Below are 25,331 nucleotides of genomic sequence, written 5' to 3' on the forward strand. Positions count from 1 at the left end.
TGATCATACTGAACTATGTAGTACTTTATTATACCCCCAGAATTATGGTCTTGAAAATGTCTACAGACATCACATGTATAATAAACATCTAACCAACAATGTTTCCTCTTTCTGTAATAAAAAAGAACATTACTATTAAGTGATGCCACTCAAAACACCACAAAATACAAACAAGTTTCACTGTTTTCCTTTGAAGAATGAATATATACAGTTAGCCAGTCTAGTTTTACTAGTGTAAACAGTTATTTCAAATCTACAGTATATATAGCAACAACATAACACTGCCTGCTTGTGTCTCTGGTGTAATTACACATATAAATTATTGTGATATTGAATACATTTCAAAATTGAATAGAATCATTCTGGCCTACACAGCTGAATAAAACTATTTTACTGAAAGTTTCAGTTCTTAAGTTTCAATAAAATCAATGCAAGGATAAGGAAATTAGTATGCAAATTATTTTCAACACGCTTAAAAAATGAATTCATCTTTTGAAAATGAGCAATTTAAGTTATTTCCAACTAATGAATAATACTTGTGTAGCCATAAATAATGGTAGATTGTCAAATGAAGGGCATTCATACATTTGCTGCCTTCAAAGGTTCCTCTGATATAGTAGCATTTATTGTGTAGTGCTAAAAGCACATTCACTTTTGACTGGAAGGTCTTGAGCAAGACAGCTGGAAATAAAATTTAAAAAATACAACATATCATATAAAAAAGACACTTGCACTGAAAAGGACTCTGCCAATTATATTATGGCATTGAATGAACACATTTGTACACTGAATAGTGTTGCAGTCAATGATTGTCTCTTTTACTAATCAATGCTGGCCCCATATTATAAGAAACAGATGATATAACTAGTGAATTGGACAAAATTTAAAAACCTCGACTGCAGAGTGGACTACTACTGTACATTTAAAGCTGTTCTATATCTGTTGTTTTTCACTATTTACATTTTATAAATTGAATATGTATACATCTGTAATTACATCACAGATTACCTCCCTTTGGCAGTAAGTTTTAGTATTTGAAATATGTCACATGGCTAAGTAGTAAGTAATGCAGAAATTATACCAAATTTCATGTTTTCTTTTTTACAACCCACAATCCATTGCACTTTTCCCCAGTAGGTAGACAGCACCCTCTTGAATGCTGCTCTCATGTCTAGGAATGATTTGTTGGTCCACATTACCAGTAGGTTTTCAGCTGCACCTAATTTCTAAATAAATAAATAAATAAAAAGAAATAAAAAATAAAAAATCTCTAGATTTCTTTAACAACATTAGATAAACTATGAAGAAATGTACTGGGTGGATGGTGGGATACAGTAAATGATATATAAATAAATACACAATTAAAATAACCGATTACAATTTTACCATGCAATGAATTGCTGTCGCTCTGAATCCCTGTGTTCTGCTGGACCTTTTCTTTAACAAAGAGAGTTGGTGGCATCCCCCAGTGTCTGAAGTCAAAGGCAAACCACGGCAGCGGACTATCAGAAAGTGAACGCGTACACCACGCCCACGACCACGATGTTCCCGATGGTGGCGATGATGGCGATCCAGAGCCAGATGGCGTCTCTGGACATGGGCTGTGCCTCGTCCTGCTGGCCCTGCAAGGTGACGGCGGCCGCGTGCACGCTGGCCGAGGAGTTGAAGAGCGAATGGTCGCCGCTGTAGTCGTCGTTCGGCGAGTCCATGAAGGCGCCCGTCATGACCGGGATCTGGCGGAAGAGGAGGACATGGGTGCGATTGCTTGTCAGGACAAGGGAGTTCATATGAAGGGGATGAGCACCTTTTCCACCATGTGGGCCTACACATCAAACCTGCAACTGCCCCTATATCAGCTATTGCAATGCTGGCATGTCATCAGAAAATTCAATAAATATCTACAGTAGCCTTCAACATACACAAAAAACCACTTTGGCCAATTCAAAAGATACTCTAAAACCTGCAATGATATCAAAAGAACATGAGATAGTGAACTATCCCTCTAACAAATTTATCAGTAATGGACCATACTGGGGAAAGGAGATGGCAGGAGATTAGCTAGCTGTGTACTCTTTCTTATAAGCCTTAAAAAAAATACAAAGATAGAAGTAGATACCACTACATGCATAAGGCTCCTTGTGCCTATTACTGTAGTCATGAATTTTTTCCCCAAGTTTTCCCTCCTGCCTCTTTTAAGTTTCCAATTCCATTTTCCAATATTGGGAAGGTTTCAAACTTCTGCCATGATTTACAACATAAGCTGTGGGAAGTAGGGCTTAATTAACACGCATGAATATTTCAAATATGGGACATTAGAGTGATTTATTGCTTAAGACAATTAAACCATTTAGAAGAATCTTCACCAGAGCAGAACCATCCATCCACTCCTATGAACTGTACTTACTGTAAGACACAGAAGGGGGCTGACCAATGCCCTTTCAAGTTCATTGGATGAACAGACCCTCTTTTCTCAACAATGATAAAATATACAATACCTGAGAGCTATGTAAAAGAACACTTCCATTCTACTCCCTGAAAAAGCTTAAAAGCCGGAATTTTAAACCTTTGCTCCCTTTTGACAAACAATGACAAAGCTGGCTGAGCTGCTATTGCTCACATGGCAGGCATCAATGCACCAATGTACAGGGGCAGCAACCTGTGAAGCCTCCTCCCCCCTCCCCAATCCTCTTGAGATTATTCAGGCACACACAAGGACTCTCTTCGGGCTAAAGAATTGGATGGATGCCGATCTTTCACTCTAACGTTAATGAGAGCACTGCGATCTTTATCTTGCACATTAACACCTCACTGTGAAGGAAAATCTTTCTCATTTACTGGAAGCAAGAACGTGTATATTTTTTTGGCCACATTGATTTACTCTAAGTAGCTTAGCTCAGGATCTCATTGTATTAGCATTATTCTTGCAGAAGATGGGAAAGGGGACTTCAGAATGTTTCGAGTTACTCATCTACAGACAGGCTTTGTCTGTTGCAGTCACTGACGTAATTCTTCCAGACAATCAATGGACTGTGCCTTCGTCACCATGTTCTCACAGCAAAGAACAGTATTGCAAATTTGACATCTGAAAACATTACCCTTTTTCATTACTCTTTCTTACAAATCAGTTCATGGAGATAATAAATTGAACATGCAGCACAGAAGGAGAATTTTTTTATATCTTTAATTGATTTTTTTAAAGGTTAGAAACCAGGATGATTGTAGCCTTTAAAAATCAAATGAAGATATCCAAAACCATCACCAGCTGTGCTATATCTTTAATTTATTTCTCCAATCAAAAGCATCTTGCTGCAAGGCAAATATTAGTATGTATGTCCTCCAAAAATGATGTGGCTAGCTGCTAACCAGTTGTGCTGCATGGTTACTGCACTGGAAGACTGGTGCGGGAGCCAGAGAATATTCTGCTGACTTACACCCTCCCTCCCTACGTGCCACATTACACCCTCCCTCCCTTGTATCTCGCCTCATTCCAGGCCACAGGCAACACTGGCACAGTTGGGGTTCAATTCCAGACCATGGGGTAAGTTACTGCACCAAGGAATGATTTTTATTTTTTTAGTTGCATGCACTACCCATGGATACGATAACATATCATCATATAGTTACCTATATTGTTACCTATAGATAGAAGTGAAATTAATTTTCGAGAGTATCTTCCCTAAAGGCGAAACAGAATCCCATTCAAAAATTGGTAACCATTATCCTTATAGCAAGAGGGTGGTGCCTCCACAAACTGCAGTCACCCTACTGTCAGCTCACAACACTAAGATGGAATTTACTCTTAGCTGTTCTGTGGACTTGAAGTAATATCCCAGCCACAAAAGAACATGCACATGTTCCCACACGCACACAGACTGCACAAACATCATACACACATGCACACACACACACACACACAGATATTCTCATTATGCCATCACTGGTTACACAAAAAAAGTAAGCTGTGTAACTGTACTGAACAGAATGACACAAATCATAGTGTGAACATCCCCAGCATCTCAGTACTGAAGTCTTCGCTCACGAACAGTTATTGCAAACCACTGGAAATGTGGAGCTGGGAGCAGTGCTGGTTCAGTGTCTCTGGAGTACAACAATCCAGGTACGTGATCTGAGACGGCAGTTTAAGATTTCCCATTCCACCCATGTAATCTGCTTTAAAAAAAAAGTGACATCGAACACTGGACATAGTCACGCATGTGTGTGCATATACATGCACACACACACACATACACACACACATGCAAACAAGTGCACGTACACAGATGTATGAACGCTTGTCAGCAGGCTACCCATTATAAATGTGTTCATGTTTCTGCAATAATGGCTTAAAGACCCCATAGCCTCTTGTTGCCAGTAATTGAATTGTGAAACTGTGAAATGGCTTTCCTGAGATGCATGCAAACACAGATTCCACACAGGCAGAGAATGTAAAATGTACTGTTTTTACTCAGTGCACGGGGGCCATATCAATAACAACCCGCCTTACCATAAATCTGTTTGAGCATGGCACAGAATTCATAATGTACCACGGCATTTACCTTCAGCCTAATGGGCTGCAACTTCAGCCACATACCTTTTATTCTTTTACCTTCCGACTTCAGTTTTATTGACTTTGTGTCCCTCCAGAGACCGACTGTACTGTTGGGCACTTTCATAATTACTTCATTCAACTGCTTAATCTGAATAGAAGGATAGTTCAGTTCACTGTGAACAGAAAGAGCACAGCTAATAAGGTGTTTATTCTCTATCTTCCCTCATAACTATGCTGAATTTTTTTTTCCTCCAGAAGACTTAACTTGCTTGTTATATAAAAGAAAGCAAACAAAGTCTGAGTGTGAAAGCAAAATAGTTTTTGTCCATACATAGCAAGTAGATTGTACAAATGATCTTGAATTTGTTCGCGAACAAATTCCAATTTGGTTGAATGTTCAATGGAAAGTGAATGTGAATCATTAGTGTGATTCACATTCACTTGAAGTGAATAAGGAGTTAAAGTACCCTTGGAATAAATTAACTTGTGATTTTCTTCTTTTATTATTTTATTAGTACCCGTCTAAACACTGATGATTCATTTGTGATGTTTTAAAACAAGTAACTTTTAATTGGTGTACAAGGTCAGCTACTTGTTAACATTAAAAAAGCAATTTCAAGTCTCAAAATACTGTTCTTTTTTTTCGTTACCAACGCAGCGCATAACTGGGACTACCAGCTGTTGCCATCTGCGTGAGGCTTTTGGCCGAGATCAAAGCACATTAAAATATTAAAATATAGCGTATATTCATGCGTATAGATAAGTGATCATTTTCCATTCTGACCAGATGAGAGAGTCTGAGAAATACCCTGGGAAAAGGAAGGGGTACACTCAAAAGCCCTGCGGTGACATGTGAGACGGAGAGGTTGCGTGAGCCTGTGTGAGAGTGGTGCAGTTACATGTGCATCCTGACGACTGCTTGTTTCGGTGGCTGACTTCCGACACTTGCGGACGCCAGCGTGTCAGAAGTGCGCTCATCCATGAGACCTTGTATGACAGGAAAACTCTAGCAAGCCAAAAGTTCCGACACCCTCTGGCAGATTCACCTTCCTTCTCAAACAAGGATGGGAATAAACACAGATGTGCAAAACTGACACATTTTCAGTATTCTTTAGACACCTTGCTGAATATGCAGATGTCAGAACTCAATTTCTAATCTGACAAGAAAAGTTACAGTACCACATAAAGAAGATAAGTTCACTCAAAGACACAGTACACAGTAGGCCTCCTTGATTAAATATAAATATGTGTACTTTCACCACAGATTAGATCAAGAATGTGAACTGAGAACATGAGCTGCTTTCATCTGGAAAATAATTAGCGTTATTCTGCTGAGTGCAGCAAAAAGTTTTGCTCATTATTAGGTGTGCTATCTACAGCGCAGTACAATTTTATGCAGTTATCCTCTTTCAAGCTGTAGTAACAAAAAAAGGCATAAGGATGCTGGACAATATAACAAAATGTATTCAGTGTAGATCAAAGGAGATAATATCGATGTTATACAATGCCTACTGTACGTCAGACCACATTTAAAGTACTGTGTTAGGTTTTCAGTGCCAATGAATAAGAGAAGTATAGAAGTATAAAGAAGTTGACAAGGAACTGTAACTAAATGTATTCTACAGTAGATGAGAAAAGTAAAGACCTGTCTAAACACTAATGATTAATTTGTGATGTTTTAAAACAAGTAACTTTTAATTGGTGTACAAGGTCAGCTACTTGTTAACATTAAAAAAAGTTTTAGACATTTAATGGCCTGTAAAAGGAGACAAAAGGGATATTTGATTGAGGTTTATGGATTACACAAAAGCAATTAACAAAGTCAACTAGGTTTTCAGGTTTAATTCTGTCAGCAGAACAAGGAGGTAGGTAGTAGTTCAAAGTAAATTTCACACTGATATAGGGACATTTTTATACAGAGTTGTCACTTGTGAATGTGTGGAACAGCTTGCCAATGTCATGCAGCTCAAGCAGACAGCCTTGGGATGTTCTCTGTGCTAGATTATCATAACCTGTTTTCATCAAATATTTCCATTCTCAATGGTTTAAGTGTTGATGGTGACGTTTCAGTTCATGAACTTTCTATAGTGGTAATATTTCGGGGAACATAAAAGAAGAATTAGTTATTACAATGCTTAGAAATTACCATAATGATCAATACTTTATTCTAGGGACATTATTACATTTCCATCGTAGTGTTTTTTTTCTTGCTTTGCAGACCTTGTGATTTAAAGAAATTCACATGTATGCTGCAAAGACAGTCTCAAGGTAATTAGCCAAAACAGCTTTGAAACATACCTTTTGTACAGGATTTGTTCCACAAGCTTTAATGTATGTGTATGACAATATGCTGACATTCTGCAAATGCATTTCATTTTGACAGAAAACACAGTAGTTAAAAGTAATATATTCTCTCTTTGATTTTCTTTGACTCAAATGTCCTATTTTCTGTTCATTCACATTCAGTAAAATCCTGCCAACCTTTACCATCCAAGTAAAATGCATGATGAATATGAAAGCAGTGTTACTAGCATGAGGGTCATTTAACTGATGTTCTATTCATCTTCTTCATTTCAAATTAAGCTACATTTTCATACTCATGTGCAGTGTCATCTGCTATGTCTTGAAACATTCTGACAAATCGATAATTAATTGTAATTCATTACTTTAATTAGAGATGGTCCCAGAATTGAACCATGTGGTACACCCTGTCCACTGTGTCCAGAATATTCAATTTATGGCCTCCTATTGTGTTTCCATTACTTTTAAATGTCCTGATCAAATTGTATTTGCCAAGGTCAATGCCTTTATAAGATCAATACAAATTTCCTGTGTAATTTATCTCATCACTGGACGTTGGCATGCAATTTCAAACTGTAATAAGAGCAGTGATCATGACAGCAGATAATGGGGATTTAAAGTTATTAAAAGGGAAATATGCTTTTGTTATTCAACTGATCAACAAATATTTTTATAAGCCACCTTATTGCCAATGACAGTTAAGACAGATCCTGAGTTACATCCTGAGTATTCCTACCATTTCAATTAAGGTATTAGTCACAGATCAGTCAGCATAAATGCCTAACCCACTCAACTAACTCTGGTTCAAATCTACTTAAACTACAATTCAAATGACTAATTACCTCTTTAACCATAGGCTCTTCTTGATATTTAGTTCCTTCCGAGTTGAAATATGTTTTACATGATCACACTTGACTTTAAAAGTATGTGGACTAATACTGTATCCATACTACATCCTCATTTATGCAAACACAAAATAATTCACCAGAGGAAATTCAATATATTTATGACACACAAAAAAGCCATCCATCCAAGCCAAGTAATTCATGAGGAATTTTTGAAGCTTCTTTTTTTCCAGCTTAACCCAGGATAAGGTCTTTTTTTAACCCAGGCATATAGTTTATTTCACACCAGCTTTTAAAAAGTGGGACAACACGGAATATAGTATCAACGTCTGTAGCTCTGCTTAGAAGTAGAGTTATCTTAGATCTGTCAGTGAAAATACCAGAAATAACCCAAAACATGGTAGCAATATCAAAGAGGTAAAAAAAAATCTCATACTGAAAACTTTGTCAAACTAGCAGTTCTCTTTTTCTGACACCTTTTCACTTTGTATCAGCCTTTTTAGTGCCTACATTCATTCATCAGCAGTTGAAAGATGAGCAAAATCACCACATTGTCTGTGTCTGTGGGAGCCATGTTTGAAATTCTACACAATGACCGTGAATATTGATCATGTAACATCGGTAATCACCAGCCCGCTCAGAACAGCCTGAAAGCACAGTCTTTTTTTTAGCCTAGGGCTAAGAACCTAAATTTAATAAAATAAACATTTGCCAAGGCTAGCCTTTGGCTAGTATTAGGTTAAGGAAGGCCGGGAGCTATGATAACCAGGTGGGAAAATTCAGGGGAAAAAACAATGGACTGAAATTGTCATTACATCAGCCCACCGTTACAAAATATCACAATTATATTATTTAAAAAGCTTCATTTTTTCTGTGCTTGAAAATGGAAGAAAATGCTTTCTGTCACAGAAATGCATTAATTATTTACCCAAGCAACTATTTTAATAATGTATAGCTGGATTAAATGGGAAGCATGTGTTCACAGTATATTTTACACTCAGGCAAGCATAGATTTCTCTCACACACATTGTCTTTTCCCATTCCATTGTGTATTTGTCTCGATATCACATTTTCCATACATATATTTCACACAACTCAATTCAAATATGTATATTAGCAATAAAATATACATTTCATTACTTATCTTTGTTTAATGAACACACCACAGATATACAAGCAATGCATTGACATATTTAATATATTGCACTCTTTTACATTTTGTTTTTATTGGCAGACCCATGATATATTGGAGCATGCCACAGTGTACATTTTATTTTGTATTTCCAGACTGTGTACATCACCCACTGTGTATGCAGCTGGGTGTGGCCGTTCTACACAGTCCCTGTGTCCTGATTTTCACTGTGTTCCATTTCCTGGAACCACCAGCCCTTCTGTGATGTCACTACTGCTTTCACAGTGCTATTTATGCACACAATACACTCTCTTCCTGTTGCTGGGATTCTCACTTAGCAATAAATAATGGGCTTCTTGATAGCTGCCGGAGACTGTCAAAAGACACACCAGGGTTAGAGAAACCCACATAAATGCCTCCTGAATGTGTTAATGACTGCCATTTGCCAGTAAATACATGTGATGCCACAATTTGCAAAGAAAAATAATAAGCACCTTGTCCTTATTTGGAAGTTCTCTTTAAACACCAAGGCCTGTGTGGATTTTGCACCACGAAAAGGATCAATAAGGAATGTTATATTTTTGCAACATACAACAGTAAGTTCTCACATGTCCATGATGGTAAATAATGTACATTGGCCTCTGCTCAGTCATTCTCTTCTGTTTGTATGACCCTAGCTCTGTGACTTTTTACATTCTGCTCACACTGTGTGTGTGTGTGTGTGTGTGTGTGCCTTTCGTGTGTGTGTGTGTGGGTGTGTGTAGGTACACCTCTGGTAGAATTTCCTTTTGCTGCTCATTCTAGTGCAAGGTCACTTTGTCCCTGAGGAATCGTCAGAAAACCACACATTTAATCTACTCAGAGATTCATCACAATACCATGACATTGCTAGTTCACATGGATTTTGATAGTAAACCCCATCAGAATTGCATTGTGATATTTACACTTAGGGGAAAACCAATATTATTTTTAATGATTTCATTCCTGATCTTGAAATATACATTCTAAAGAATAATTGTTTATCAGGTCAAAGATAGAAGCAATAATGTCCACTGGTTACCGTGTCCACTCTACCCTGTGCCCTTCTCATGGCAAACAGGTGAAGTTAAACAGGCGTGGGATTGGTTGGAACTTGGATAGGGGACCTCCAGGGAAAACTAGGCAGCTACGGTCAGGCAAGTAGGGGGTGCTCTCCCCTCTGGACCAAATTGAAATCTGAGGCCTGGCAAAGAGACAAGAGTACTGGGCTCTTGAGGGGGATGTCCATAACCGTGGCCCTAATTCTCTATTGTTATTAATAATCAAGAGACGGGGTGATACCCTGGTGTCTTGGCCAAATTTGCATAAAAACAGGCCATCTACATTTGGCTATCACATCACACTCTAAGATTGATTGGCTAAACAATCCCCAATCAATATTGATTCCCTGGGTCATCACTACAAAAGAGAAGTGAATTCTCAGTCGACCTACTTGGTTAAATTCAGTAAGACACAATGATCATATTAATAGCACAGGCACTCATTCTGTAGAAAGCAAGCTGCTGACCTCTTTACTTCACGTTATCGGTCTCTTCTTGCAAGTCAGCCTGTCAGCCTCTGAATTGCTAAACCTAAAGTTCTGAAATCCTTTCAGTTCAAATTGCCCATTCGCAATTAGCTTGTACAGTTTTCATTTCTGTGTTACACTATGCTGGTTTATGGATAATGTATCTACATTCAGTATTTTCTTACTGTATTGCATTTTAAACACTGTATATTTCCATATATCACTGTATATATTTCCTACTTTAAGGATGATAAAGTTAATCAACATCATCATCCTCATCTGCAAATTCATCATCCCCACCATCACCATTATCATCATCAACTAGCAACACTACTTCTACTAATTCTACACTAATTCCATGCCTTGAAGGTATTTTTTACTTCCTACAAATCAAACCACATTTAACAAGTATGGCGACGAGTGTATGACTCCACAACGCCATGGTAGTCAGCCTGACAGTTTCTCAAGGATTAATGAGCTGCTCAGATCTTCTGCCTGCGGTGAGATCTGCAGTTACCCCCTCAGCGCGATCCTTCCGGCAGTCCTACCCCGTCATCATCCTCAGGCAGCGGAGATCAAACGAGGGGACGTGCTGAGGGTCCCCCCCCACCCCCCCCCCCCCCCCCCCCCCCCCCCCGCCACCTCCCCGCGTTCTGGGATCAGGAAACTCTGTCATCTCGCATCCTGCTCTACAGGCGCGGTCAGAAGCACCTGCATGCACTCCAAACCCAGGCTTCTGCACAGGCACAGGGCCCAGGGCCCAGGGGAAGCTTCACACTGACTCTGTAACAGGGGCAACCCTTTAACTCTATGCCCTCTGCCAGTTACAGTATCCTACCGTAGAGTTACAGGGCGCTGTCACAGAACAAATTCATCTTGAATCACATGTTGGGACAAATCTCCATTTATTATTGCTATTCGGAATGTTCTTTCATTCTGAAAAAGATAAAGAATAGAAAACGCACACCCCAGTCTCTAAATTCCACTGTGTTTTATCATACAGTTAAACTCAGATATGGCCACATTTCCTGGACAGCGCATGCCCATCCAACAGTACTCATCAGTCATATATGAAATTTCATTATCCCAGACCCTCTGAACCCATATTCCAATATCCTTTGTGGCGGCACATGGCGAACAAATGACTTTTTCTAATTATACATGGGCCAAGTTTCTCTTTCGATAGAACTGTTTCTATAACCACGGTGAAATTTGATTAATGACACGGATGATGCATTGCATTGTGCGCGCGCTACAGCTGAGGTCTTGGCAATCTTTCAGACTCAAGAGGTGTCAAGTTAAGCAGAGCTGAGAACAAAGTACAGCTGAAAATGGAACGCCCGTGATAAAGAGGTCGCTCACTATTTTTACCACCCATTTTTCAGAAGTCACTCATATCTACGGTGCTATTTTTCTTCCCCGGCAATAAAACTCTTCTGACACCTGTCCTGAAAGAAGGAGGAAGCACTAAATGTTATACTAATCACTAAGGAATGCCTCTTTGATGTACAACTCTCAATTATTTAAAGTGTCTTGCCTGGACCAGTGAAGGGTATGTACAATACCTCTCTCCTGTATCTTCTCAGTGTCTGTGATGAATGTTGTATGATAAAATAAATAAATAAATCACACCAGTTGCCTCAAAGCTTCTCAAACCGCTGTCAGCGTCTGCACAGACATGACTAAAGCTTATTCTTTCTGTGTAGGTCTGCATGCGTACGAAGGGTGAAACGAGTTGTGAATCACTCCCTTAACATGGATTTGGAATGGCATTCTTTGCTCACCAATTTACATTCTTTCTCCTGTCAGTCTTCTGCATCTCCCATTCTGCTTCCTGCTACAATTGACTCTACGTGCAACCACACCGATCATTAATAACAAGTAATGGATTCTTGTGTCACACTTCTTCACACATTCTGTTCCAAACGATGTACTGCCCCCCAGTGAGAACTGGACAGATTTACAAGAGCTGGAACAGGGTGCATAATGCAGGCATTACAGCACTGAATCCTCACCTCTCCGTCAATAAGAAGAAAACTACTGCTCTATAGTCTATAGGGTCAGTTCTGCGGCTGACCAATGCTGACAAGAACATGCAGCGATTCTACTGTAGACATTACATGCCTCTTCCTGTGCCAGTGGTGGAAAAAACAAAAACAGAACTTAAGTTTGTACATTAGAAAACTCATTAAAAGAACACACCAGGAGTCTCTTGGGGCAAAATAATAATCTATCATTTCCACGCGAGTCTTAATTTTCAATTCACAGTGGCGTCTCATCGCAGGCTAAATATAGTCATAAAAGAAAGCCAGAAACCTTCACAAACTAGGAGAGGATGCAGAGACGATTGCAACTCTAATGAGGGCCGGGAATAAAGCACCTGCTGCTCACCGTGTAATTAATCAGAGCAGATGGAACTGGTGTTCGCACTGAAATTATGCATTGCATTTGTTTCACAGTGAGTTACATTGGCCATTAGCACGGTTATAGGTGCACATACTAACACACAAAGCCATATCCATGATGAAATGTTGCCTCGGGGGGCAATTCCTTATCCAATCCTCACAGCATGCTTTTAAAAACTCTTAAGGTCTATAGTCTCTCCCTCTGAGATTAATCCGTTTGGGACGGACACAGGTGAATGGGAAATGCGGAGAGAAAATTAAACTGAAGCGCAAGCCACCGTAGGGTGAACAGATTACCAAAATCTGACAGCTGTAATTCCAAACATGTTCCAGATAAAATATGACTTTTCAGGCAGAATGCACTTCTTATAATAGCATACAGGCTCCACAAACTATCGGAAGAAAACGAATTAGTGAATAATTTACTGATCTTCAGTAATCTCGGTGTACACCATGCTTGATCAATTTTTCACATCAAAGGGATACAAAGGAGTACTCCACCAAAACCCCAGGGTTTTATTCAATGTCTGGTCGAAATGTCCAAACCATTTCACACGGATACCCTTCAGCAGTCAAAACATGATAAAAAATAAATTCACTGGAGTCATGGAATGAACAGAATCTTATTTTAGTTCCTGATTTCACTACTTGAGAAGAATTACAGCTCTGATGCTCCTTTGTCTGTTGTCATTCGAGAACAACATTCTGTTCTGGCGGGCATCAGAGTTCAAGTAGTTCAAAAACTCAAGCAAAGAGACCAGGAACACTGCAGAGGTGTGGCTATTGGTCATGGAGCCATTATCGAATCCCGTGTGCCATGAAGTTATCAACCATTATAAATGGTGATTAATTCAAAAGAATAAAAAGAATTAAAAAGAATAAAAGAGTAAAAAGACAGGGGAAAATTACAAGGCTATAACGTACTATGGAGGGTACAAAATGCAAAGTAATGGACAAAGGATGCCCTTACATGGCAAACATCGGCTAGCATATTATATATTTACAGAGTTGATCCTGTTAATGCTTGCCTGTGTGAACGGAAGTTTGTCACTCACAGACATAGCCACAGGAAGAGGACAGAGGCGAGAGTAGAAAACAAGCAAATTGTTCCTAGAGAGACAGCAGAATTAGAAATGTCTATGGCTGAACATAAAAGATGTTAACATTATTAAAAAAGGTCGCATGATGAATTTAGGATTTTCAGCCAATTTAAAGGAGAGGAGAGTTGAGATTGGATGTTTGATTACTTGATCATCCAATCATGAGATCACTAATTGATTATGTGGATCAGAACTGGAACGTGTGTGAATTAACAAAACATATAGACATCTCTACGGCATTCAATCTAATCAATATTCATGTCCGGAAGCTTAAAAACCTGGTATGAAATAATAATAGAATTCATTGATCTTAATTTTCCTGCATGAATTTTCTCCTCTGGGAATCATTATTAATAAAAAATGTATGCTTCATGTGCCATATAGAGCCTTTGGGGCGTGGACAAAGAGCCTAGTTCGGATTATTACAATATTTAATTTTCATGGTCATAGATTATTTTAATATGAAAATCAATACATAATATTCTAAATTAACATCCCGAGTTTGATGAACTGGTCAAGGCTGCAGAACATATACAGCAAAAGTCTCACCCAAATCCCATTAATTAATACAATGACAGGAAATAATATCGGGCTGACGGGTGGATAGATATAGAAGCCACAGTCAAACCCCATCTTATTAACACAAGCTGATGAACTCCTGTTAGTGTCGGATGGAAAAGACAGAGCTCAATGAGCCAACAAGCCATCAACAAACTCTGCACAATCAATATTGACAAACAGCAGTATTAAAGACATCATTAGGATATTTATTTATTTATTTACTACCATTTTCATTTAAGATGGTTTCATTAGATGCAATGTGCTCACATGTTCAATAATGCTAATTATTGTTATTCCAAATTGTGATATGATTTCCTTGAATCTGAAACACACACACACACACACACACACACACACACACAAATGGGAGACAAATTAAAGGAAAAACCAACATAAAGTATCTTGTATAGTGTTGGGTTTCCACAAGCCACCAGATCAGCTTCAATGCCTCATGGCATTGATTCTACTGGTTTCTGGAACGCTACTACAGGGATGGAACACCATTCTTCTAAGAAAATATGTCACACTAATGGTGGGGAATTTCACACAGAACAAAGCATCACGGGCCAAAATATCAAACTTTAACGCTTAATATCTCAAAATGATAAAAGATAGAAACAAGGTTAAAAGAATAAAGAAGCTAATAAAGCTTTATTTCTCACGTGCATATATACATGTACATGTGAAATGCATCCTCTGCATTTAACCCATCCTAATTACTTAGTAGGAGTGGGCAGCTACAGTACAGCACCCGGGGAGCAATTAGGGGTTAGGTGTCTTGCTCAGGGACACTTCGACACGCCCGGGGCGGGGGACGAACCGGCAACCCTCCGACTGCCAGACAACCGCTCATACCTCCTGAGCTATGTCGGCCTTCAAAAAGTACTTTAAACAAATCAATTAGAGAAAAACACAAACAATTAAAACACCATAAAGGTGCAAAATAGGTGAAAAATAGGGCCTTTGATAGCCAACCAGCTATGAATAAAGTGGGGGAGGGGGGCGCATGCATGAGAGTGGTATAGGTATGGAGGCAGCTCACTGAAAGAGGGATCTGGGATCAGGCCATAGCATGTGATTTACATTATTTTCATAACCTATCAGTCACCCTCGTGCCCTGTGGATGGGGGCATTGCCATCCTGGAAGAGCTTACTCACATCAGGGTAGAAATGTTTTATCATAGGATAAAAATGACTTTGTATTCATTTGCAGTGACTATTCCATCTAAGGGGACAAGTGGACCCAAACCATGCCAGAAAAATGCCCCCCATAGCATAACAGAGCCACTGGACCCCTCACTGTTGGGGTCAAGTATTCAGGCCTGTACCGTTGTCTTTGTGTATGCCACACATGCACTCACCCATTTGTCGAGAGTCACATAGATCTTTTCCTCTTGCCATCTTTATCCAAAATCAAAATCAACTGGGCCACAGAGCACAAACACACACACACACACACATATATATATATATATATATATATCACTGACGATTTTCTTATGTGCTGAGGTATCTGAAAATGTAATCAGGTCCACATGGTTTATTTATTTATTTATTTATATATGTATGTATGTATTTATTTATTTATTTATACTGGACATCATTAAAGTTAGCTAATGAGAATGAATTTTCTTGTGCATCTCAGCAATAATGCTCCACAGGGAATGGGTTGTTGTTCTAATCACAGAGATCTTACACACAGCATCTGTGACTCATATGGTTAAAACCACCGGAATGTGAACACAAGTGAGCGCAGCAAATGAACTGTAAGCCCTATGCCCCCTCAACGTACAGTACTGCTGGAAACTTAGCTGGACTTTTCATGCGTTAGCTGAGTCATTGATGTTCTTTCTGAAACGTGTAATGTTTTATATAACAAGGACCCAGGGGAGACGTGTCTGCCCTAGTAGATTTAATAATTAGTTTCCTGACGGTGTTCGATGTGGGACACAGCCAGGTGATGAAAAAATAAAAATATCCAAGAAATGTATCATGTGAGAAAAACACTTCCCTTCAGGTCTTCTGTAGTTAAAGGAACAGTGTATTTGAAGACTAAATGTGGCTTTTTTTCTATTTCAAGCCGGATAGCTACAGAGAATGGATATGTTAAGAATTCCAATTTTAATCTTTTTTTTTATTGAAAAAGCAAGCCTGTGATGAAAATGTCTTTATTTTGACTTCGATTTTAGCCGCACTGCCCTTTCCCCCCTCTTTTATTCCCTTCCTCAGTGTTTTACCCACTTTGACCTTTCTTTACCATCTCTATTCCATCACTCTTATCTCATTTCAGTGAAAGCTCTGTGAGTGTCCTTCTGATTCTCCTGTGGAAAGCTGCGGACTGAGGCCAAGTTCCACCTGAGCAATAAAAAAACACTGCTGTTCAGAACATGAAGAAGCCCTGAAGGAGGCCGTGCATCAGTGGAAAACATGCCACCACACATTCAGAGACGGGAAACTCCGAACACATCAGTGTAACATTCAATAAGCACTTGGACACACACACTGAAAAAACTGGATATGAAGGTTTCCTCGAATCATAAGCATGCAGTAATTTAACAGTGCATATATTCCATGGAAAACCTGACACAAAAATCATTGCAATATCAGATTTTTCTTGCTTTGCAGAAAAAAATGAATGCCTGGGCAAATGTCAAGAGCTGAAACACTTTAAAATCATTATAATCCAATCATCCGAGGTGACTGTGCTACTTTATGAACTCAAGTTGTTAAAGAATATTTCTGGAAATATATAATACTGTACTTGCTCAGGATCTGACATAACAGGTTGAATCAGCACATTGGCAGTTCAGCAGTGAGAAAACGGCAAATATAGTGATCTCCTGATTATGGCCAACAGCAGAACGAAGCCCTGTTCAGTGCTGAATCGCAGACTTGTGCAGCTGGTTTGAATAGACCACCCATATGGACGCCAGTGCAAGAGAAGCCGATGTGACCAGAGCACATCCACAGCTGGGCACTCCAAACTGGCTAACACACCTGAGCCTCAGTGCTCATTTCTGGGAAGGGTTTGGGAGGCCTGTGGTAATTTGGGATCAGAGACCAGTGGAGCATGCATAATAATGCGCTTTGACAGAAACGGGACAGAATATCGCAAAGCAGGAGCTGAAACCTGCCTCAGCTTGTACCGTTTCCCCCTAGTGGCCACGTAATATAACAGTTGCTCCCATCAGAAAGAAGTTTATCAATACCCTGCACGCATAACTGCCAGTAGGCTAAGGACAGTGGCAGATCATACACCACTCCCCTGCCAGGTGAAGCAGAAGAGCAGATGGATGGTAGGATGGAGAAGGAAACTGCAAACACAAGAAGAATAAGGAAGTCTTTACCAGCTGAGTAAGTTCAAATAAAAAATAAATACTGTATATACCCATTTAAAGATATCAATACTTAGCTTTGGATGAAGAGCGTGAGGTAATAATTTAACACTAAAACTTACAGATATAATTATTTAACACTTAGTAACCAAGCACTAGTTTGGCTTCATTTGATCAGCCCAATTGATGATAAATCATGGTTATTGTACAGAGGTTAACTTATGCACTGTAGCCATAAGATTTGGCAGTTTTCCTGATAATATAACACATTTATAAATGAAGAACAGAACCCGTCTTAAAATGAAAGCAGGTTTTACATTAAGAACATCAACAACCCGTCCTGAAGAAACCTGGTTTCTCCAAGTAAGTTGTGATCATGAATATGGCAGCCAAAAAAAAAAAAAAAAAACGTACATTTTTCTACTGAAAATGCTACGGTGAGGGCAAAATCACAGTCAGGCACTATCAGCATTAGGATTGACCCCTTTCTGTCAAAAACTGAAAAGACTGCAACAAAAAATTGCTACAATAAAAAATTTAAATTGCACTGCCATTTTCCTACATTTTCTTTGTGTTTCCATTGAAAAAAGGCACTGGCCTTTAAGTTGGATTTCCATGGAAATACACTTTCATTTTTTGGAAGTCTAAAAGAAAAGAGCTTTTAGAAAAGCAACTTTCCACTATTTTTTCAAAGAATGCTGTCAGAAATAATCAGCAGGACCTGAAGAGGACACTGAGGTAGCACATTTACAGCACTGTATTTTCCATTTTCCCGCGTAAATGAGCTGAATATGGCAGATTATCTCAATTGTCTTATAGTGGACATCCAGCAGACCAACAAATAGACTTAATATTACACTTCAACCCCCGGATGTAATACAAACTCACTTCCTGTTTTTAAATTTTCATTCAACACGAAATCACAGAACCTGATTCGATCTGATATGACACCAGACAAGAGATTGCACTGACAAAAAACAGGTTCGGATGAAAAAGTACTAAAAATGTGGCATGTTTTCAACATCAGACAGATGTTAGGGGTTTGTTGTTCTGACTGTGACTGTGGATGGCCATAGCTGCATGCCCTATGAAGCTCAGAAAGGTTCGACAAGGTCCCTGTGAATGACTCACTACCACTGTGACACGCCCAGGCTGAAGGGGAATCGCTGTTTGTACTACAACTGCCATGCTTTCCACTCTGAAGATGCACTCATTTACATAACAGCCTGAGAGACCATGACCTCTACTCAACCTCTTATGTGCATCATCAGGTTAGCGTATGGGCACATGTCCTATACAAGGTTATGACTGGAAATAGCATTTTCTTTCTCTCTCAACATTTCTGTTCCCCCTTAATGTGAAGTGCTGACAATAATAATAATCATAATAATAATAATAATATTAATACATGTATTCAATTATCGCTGATTCTTAAGAATCAATCAATCTTAAAAAATGTAGTCCACATTAAATCTACATCAAATCTAAATTTTAAACAATAATGAACTAAGGTCATTCACTTAAAGCAACAATTGTATAGAAAGCAACCATTTTTAAACACACAAGGGGGCATGGAAAAATCATGTGCAAGCACTGAAAATCACTGGTACTGGCACTGGCTGAAGTTAAACACAAAGTGCACTGCATTTAGAAGGAAAAGCAGCTATAGTCTCCTTAGTCTCAGGCTCAAACTGTTTCCTCTGCTCCTCCTTATTTGCTCCCCTGTTACAGGAGCCATTTGCAAAGCCAAAGGACATTCTAGAAAGAAGCCTTCAGCCTAGTTACTGATTCTTTTTACTTAAAAGAGGAATGGGGCCTACACCTATGATTTATAAATCTACTCTTAATGGGGGATAAAATAGAAAAATGCATTGCTAATTTTCTGAATTCATTTATGTCTGTGTCTTGGTAGGATGTGCAATGCAGTGCCCAACACCATGGGTAGGCATCACTGGTCCTTTAACATACAGAAAGGTTCTCTTAACCCATTCTTTTATGGATTTAATACAAAAATACCTGAAAGTTTTATTTGAATAAATCCATATTTGTGATATCTTCTCTATCTCAAAAAAGGCACACTTCAAATTTGAACTGCATGTGAACCTGGAGCTCAAATCCCACAGGTAATACGTTTATTCTTTCCATAATCTGGGTAGCTTATGTAAAGTACAAGATCTCGACATGAAAAGAGAAATAAATTATATGAGTCAGAGCCCATGCACATACAGTGTGAATACAATTGAATCCTGCGAAGTAGAGGCAATCTGCTAAGCAACTGCACGTGTAATGGAATAATTTTTTTTTAAAACGACACTAAAGTCAAACTTTTCATGAAAAACGCCTAAACGGATCCATGAACTACTGAACTCCCCTTTACAGTATCTTGAGCCTGATATAATTTGAATTAAAGTGCCTACACAGCACCTTGTCACTTTTCTCATCAGATAATCCGGCTGAAACGGTTTCAGACGGCACGGAGGGCCTAAGAAACGCCTAATGCTCAACATTATCTATCGCTTCCTGCTCAGTTCGGCCGCTCGCATCTTCCCGAGGAATCGCGGCGCTAATGAGAAATCGGGGGCAAATGCATCCGACAGGTTTTTTTTTTCTTTCCTCGAGCCGCGGATATGTTTCAGCTCCCTTACAGCGTCCATTGTCGCGGCTTATCAACCGAGTGGGTTAAAGAGGACGCGGTCTGCAGGAGGCCTGTAAGGTTTTCGCCAGGCAGAATGGCTCACAGCATGGGCAGTCACCAGGAGCAGCAAAAAAAAGGGAGGTTATGAGAGCTGGCAAGAGCCAGGAATAACAGAGCGGATTCTGGGAATGAGATTTTCAGCGGCAGCGCTGAGCGTAACATGGCCAGAGGTGGGGAAGAATGTTCATTCTGCCTTTTCACAGTATTACCACACACACCTGCTAAGCTCTTAGCATGCACTCTGGGTCTCAGTGCTCATGGCTACAGCCTCCATGTTTACTTTGAACTGTGCTTATTTTATTTATTTATTATTATTATTTTTATTTTACAACATAACACCAGCAAGGCTTGGAGCTACAACCATGCTCAAAAAAGTGGCGGAATTGAATTTATATGCAAACTGCCATACCAGGGAAATAAATATAGTTAAAATAACAATAGCTTTGTAAATAGTAAAAGCAGAAAACTAAAATTTGAAAGATCTGCAGCAGTTGCATTAAGCAAAGGGGCAAAATCTTATGGTACAGTTCAGCAATAGTGCGTATAAACTTCAGAAGTTGAGTTTTGAGAAGTATGACACACAAATACTAGCTCACTCACAGCTAATTCAGGCAAAATCTCATTATAGCCATGTAGCACTACTAGCCAAGATGCACAGTGTACAGCTATGTCTTCCCTTTGGGACAACATGAGCTGGTTTTGTTACTTTAACTTATTTTGGCAATTAAAGAAGAACAGCTTGCAACCGTGCACTTAACAACCTCCCACAAGTGCCATGTGGATCTTTATTTAACCTTGCAAAGCAAAGCAACTGACCTTAATGAACACCACAAAGGTTTTGTTAGTCATGGCTAGCAATGGAAATGTTCTGGCTTGAATGTCCACGTGAAACTAAGCAAGCATCTTCATTGGTATCTGTCAAGCTAAATTAAAAATGAACACATTTGGATTTACAGTGCATTCCAAAATTTCAAACAGAAAATTTCAAATTTTTATGATAAATTTGGATTAAAATAGGCTACCTGTCGAAACATTCTTGTCCTGAACTATTATCAGAATCGAAGATAAAAGTGAAATGAAATCACTCAGTATTACACTGACCCACATAGTTCCATGAAATCTATAACAATCTATGACACAATATTCATTAAAATTGTACTCTTTTGAACAGGAGAACAAATATCCCTTGTGTGAGTTCTTGTTTTAATTAACGACAGACTAGTAAACCAAAAGCCCCACATACCTAAATATGTGAATAAAATCACACACCACAAATATTACATGAGTATAATTGATTTCTTTGGCCTTTAGGCAATGTCAATGTCAGTAATAATCCTTAATATCTTCTTCGAGATTTTCCCCACTTACAATCAAAATGGCCTCAATGTGTACAATGCAGCTATTTGTGAGTCATAATTCTTACTGATTTTTTGCATATACAATGTTGAGATACAGTTCCTCCCGAAAGAACAAAATTATTCAAGCACACAATAATAATTTAATCACAGTGGCTAAAGATCCAGACTTGGGAATACAAGAGCACATTTGCGGGAAGCACCTAATCAGGATTCTAAGATCTTTGAGTTTCACCTATCCTTATAAAAATTATCCCATTGAAATTGCATTCAAATTATTCCTGAGCCAATACATACCAATAACTTAATTAATTTGTGTTTAACAGCAGTTAGTTACAGTACATTTCTTTTGCTTTCTCAAAATACAATTACGTACAGCCTGGAGTCAGGCCCCACTGTTCTTGTAATGATGCCAAATACAAAATGACCAGACTTGGAACACAAGACAGCTCTAGATATATGACTGCCAAAGCTCTGATAGCCAGGCAACATTTTATGATACTGGAGATGAGACTCACTTTCATTTCTCATTGAAAGTATACTGTAGTGGCATTTTAAACAGAAAACTTAATTATAATTCTAAATAGAAATGGATTGTGCTCTCATTCCAGCCCTCCAGGTCAGAAACAGTGGCACATAGATCAAAGGAATTCAGTCACTATTGTACATTCAGGAAAGATCCGTACTCAGTGTTTTAAGATGAACAGATTTCAAAAAATTGCCTTCCTCAGTGTCCGCATTCAATGTTTTCAGATAAGATGAGGCGAAAAGATTTTGGCATACTGATTTCATTAGTGAAAATGGTGTAAGACTGCCATCAGCACACAACACCATTTCAAGGTAACATGCCGATTGTATTTTTAGCCTCATCTTAACTGAAAAAAAAAACAAAACAAAAAATTTGTAGATCTTTCCTGAATGTAATATTGTACTGTACTGACCTATGAAAGTCTAATTAAAATGGTCCTTTCATGCTGTCATCATAAGTAAAATCAGATTAATTCCAATAATATTACCATTTATTCAAGTGTAGTTCAAGTGTTATCATTTATAAGACCAAAGAGAATTGCATAAAAAACAAAGGAAGGAAGGAAAAACAGGAAAATCACTGTGTATTACGAAGTATAGTCATCATAAATACAGTAATATACAGGTATGCACATGTTACAATATGAATAATGCAAACAAACAGGAGGAACCGTTATTGGTTCACTGAATCGTCTAACTCACTGGTGATAAGCTACCCAGCTGCCAAGGCACACCACCTTCATTACCATCACCACTGTCAACACGTTTCAGGCACCACTTATCATCACTTGTGAACAAATAATGAAGGGTTATATGCTGAAACTATTTAAATGACTGTCATTTACAGTATAATGAATTTTAAATAACACGAAGGTCAATAACAAACAAGTTGCTACACAGAGAACATTTACATTTATTCTCTGCAACAGAAGTTATCCTCTTATGAATGTAGCCTACCCTGTCAACTGAAGTTTGTACTACCAATGAAGTTTAGTCCTACTCCACTGTATCCGTAACTCCACCTAGAGGACATTTTATTTTTCAAATGGCAGGGTTTTTATTCCAATGAAAAGGCAAAGGAACAGCAAGTAAACCTAATTCCATGGCTATAACTCCAAAATATTACGAGTAAAGATAGTCGGCTACAACTGTTAGCCGTGTGAAGCTCGAGAGGAGCGATGCGAGTTGCTTCTTCTCTATGACACGTGCAAAAGACGGTGAAACATACACGGTCTTTGTCAATGGTAAGGAGCAGGTGATTGTGTCACTAAATGGCTGGGATGTCTTGCAATACAGAAGCCTATCAACATTCAATGCCTAAGTAACAAATCTGTAGGTCAGGACTGTTATTGATTCGAAACTATTTAGTCATAGCAGGCTTATAAATAGGAATGCCTGTAGCCTACTAGGCTGTTTGAAGTAGGCTAGCATATAACGTTCTTAAATTATAACTGCTTTTGGGTTTACCAACTGACACAAATAAGCATATGTGTAATAAAACGGATAATAGTTAGCCCCAATATTAAGTAAAGACGTCAAAATGAACAAAGCACAACACTGATACATAAACCTATAGCTAATGAACGTTACGTGAACAATGCGAAAACGATTATCGCGGACAAAAAATAACAACTATATAACATATATTTTGCAAAGTAACGATGCGATAACGTATGCCATGCTTATTAAATTATTTAATTATGCTATGTAGAATTCCACTAGAAGAATCTGATAAAATGAGAAAAAAAATATGTTTCGTATTACATTGTTCCATATAATAACTTTATTTCACTAGCATGCATTTTTGGGTTAAAAAATAAAAGTTGTTAAACATAGACATCCAACCAGTTGATTGTTAAAGAACAGAACAGTATGCTAATTCGATATATGTCAAGGAAATAAAACATGCGCTTTCCTACCTGCGCAGCCATAAATGAGAGATCCATTGTGTTGTATAATTCAGGCCAATGCACCCACTGGGAAATTAAATATGGGTGAGTCTAAGTATTATTTCCAAAAACATTGGTCGATTTTCACCCTCAAAAACCCTTCCTCGGTTTCGGTCCTTGCTTTTCTTCGCATGTAACGTCGTGGACGAAATCGTATGATCAGAAGGATCCGGTTCTGTGCTGAAACGAACAGAGTGAGATAGGAGAGGGGGTGTTTCTGTGACAAGGCAAAAGGCAGACTGAATCGGCGATGATTGAATCAGTAGATGGAACCCACTACAAGACTGGAGGGGCGTTCCTCCCAGATCTTTTCCATTCTGTCATTGTGCTACCTGTTAGAGAGATCGGTCTGTTCTGCACGCCTGAGAATATAAATAAACTACTGGAGTGTTCTAAGAATATTTGTATTTTAAGTGTTGTAGATATGCATTCAATCGTAAAAAAATAATAAAAAAACGAATGACCAGCAAAATGTTTGTAAATAGTAAAATATGTGATTAATGTTTTTCTTTTAACTCAAGCTGCTTTGTTACAAGCCCTTATCACATCGAATTATTCCACATTTATTCAATGCATCTCCTTGAAATGCAATAAAGTTTTTCCTTGCGAGGTAGAACAGTATTGTGTGATATGGCTGGCTTATGCAAGTAGCCTACGCTAAAACTGTGAAGCACGTGTAATTGTACTTAACAATAATCAGAACTATAATGTTCGAATCCATTTTTCACTTGTCATTTTGAACCTTTCAGTCTTCAAATATGCCTAATGAAAACCGAAACGGTTCAGATTATTCATATTAGAATGATTAATTTTTATAAAGGTGAGAGTAGAAATGTTTTGGAACCACATAGGAAAGATTTTCAGAAGAAGAAAAACCTGAGAAAGAAGTATCCTAGTTTCCATTTTTCCCTTTCCTTGGTTCCTCTAATGGATTGATTTTGGAGCTGGAAAAGGAAGCAAGGTTAAAAAAAAAAATTTAAAAATTGGAATACACCCGTGTATTAAGCAAATTGGATGTTCTTATTCAGTC

At 38.5% G+C, this 25,331-nt stretch overlaps 1 protein-coding gene across 1 annotated transcript; it reads right to left on the bottom strand.

Moving 5' to 3' along the window:
- Positions 1 to 24,602, bottom strand: LOC118222271 (uncharacterized protein C14orf132). The gene is made up of 2 exons (XM_035407724.1): positions 24,272 to 24,602; positions 1 to 1,733 (listed from the first exon to the last, which is right to left on the bottom strand). Exons 1-2 carry the CDS (start codon positions 24,296 to 24,298, stop codon positions 1,506 to 1,508), a joined length of 255 nt encoding a protein of 84 aa, XP_035263615.1. The 5' UTR covers positions 24,299 to 24,602; the 3' UTR covers positions 1 to 1,505.
- Positions 24,603 to 25,331: the final 729 nt, after the last annotated feature.

The sequence above is a fragment of the Anguilla anguilla genome, chromosome 1 (genome assembly GCF_013347855.1).
Source record: "Anguilla anguilla isolate fAngAng1 chromosome 1, fAngAng1.pri, whole genome shotgun sequence".
NCBI lineage: Eukaryota > Metazoa > Chordata > Actinopteri > Anguilliformes > Anguillidae > Anguilla > Anguilla anguilla.

Excerpts from the sequence above, each read along its gene's own strand:
- LOC118222271 (XM_035407724.1), bottom strand. The coding sequence starts at position 24,298 with ATGGATCTCTCATTTATGGCTGCGCAG. Across the intron at positions 1,734-24,271 it reads TCTCATTTATGGCTGCGCAG|ATCCCGGTCATGACGGGCGC; the intron begins GTAGGAAAGCGC and ends CTCTTCCGCCAG.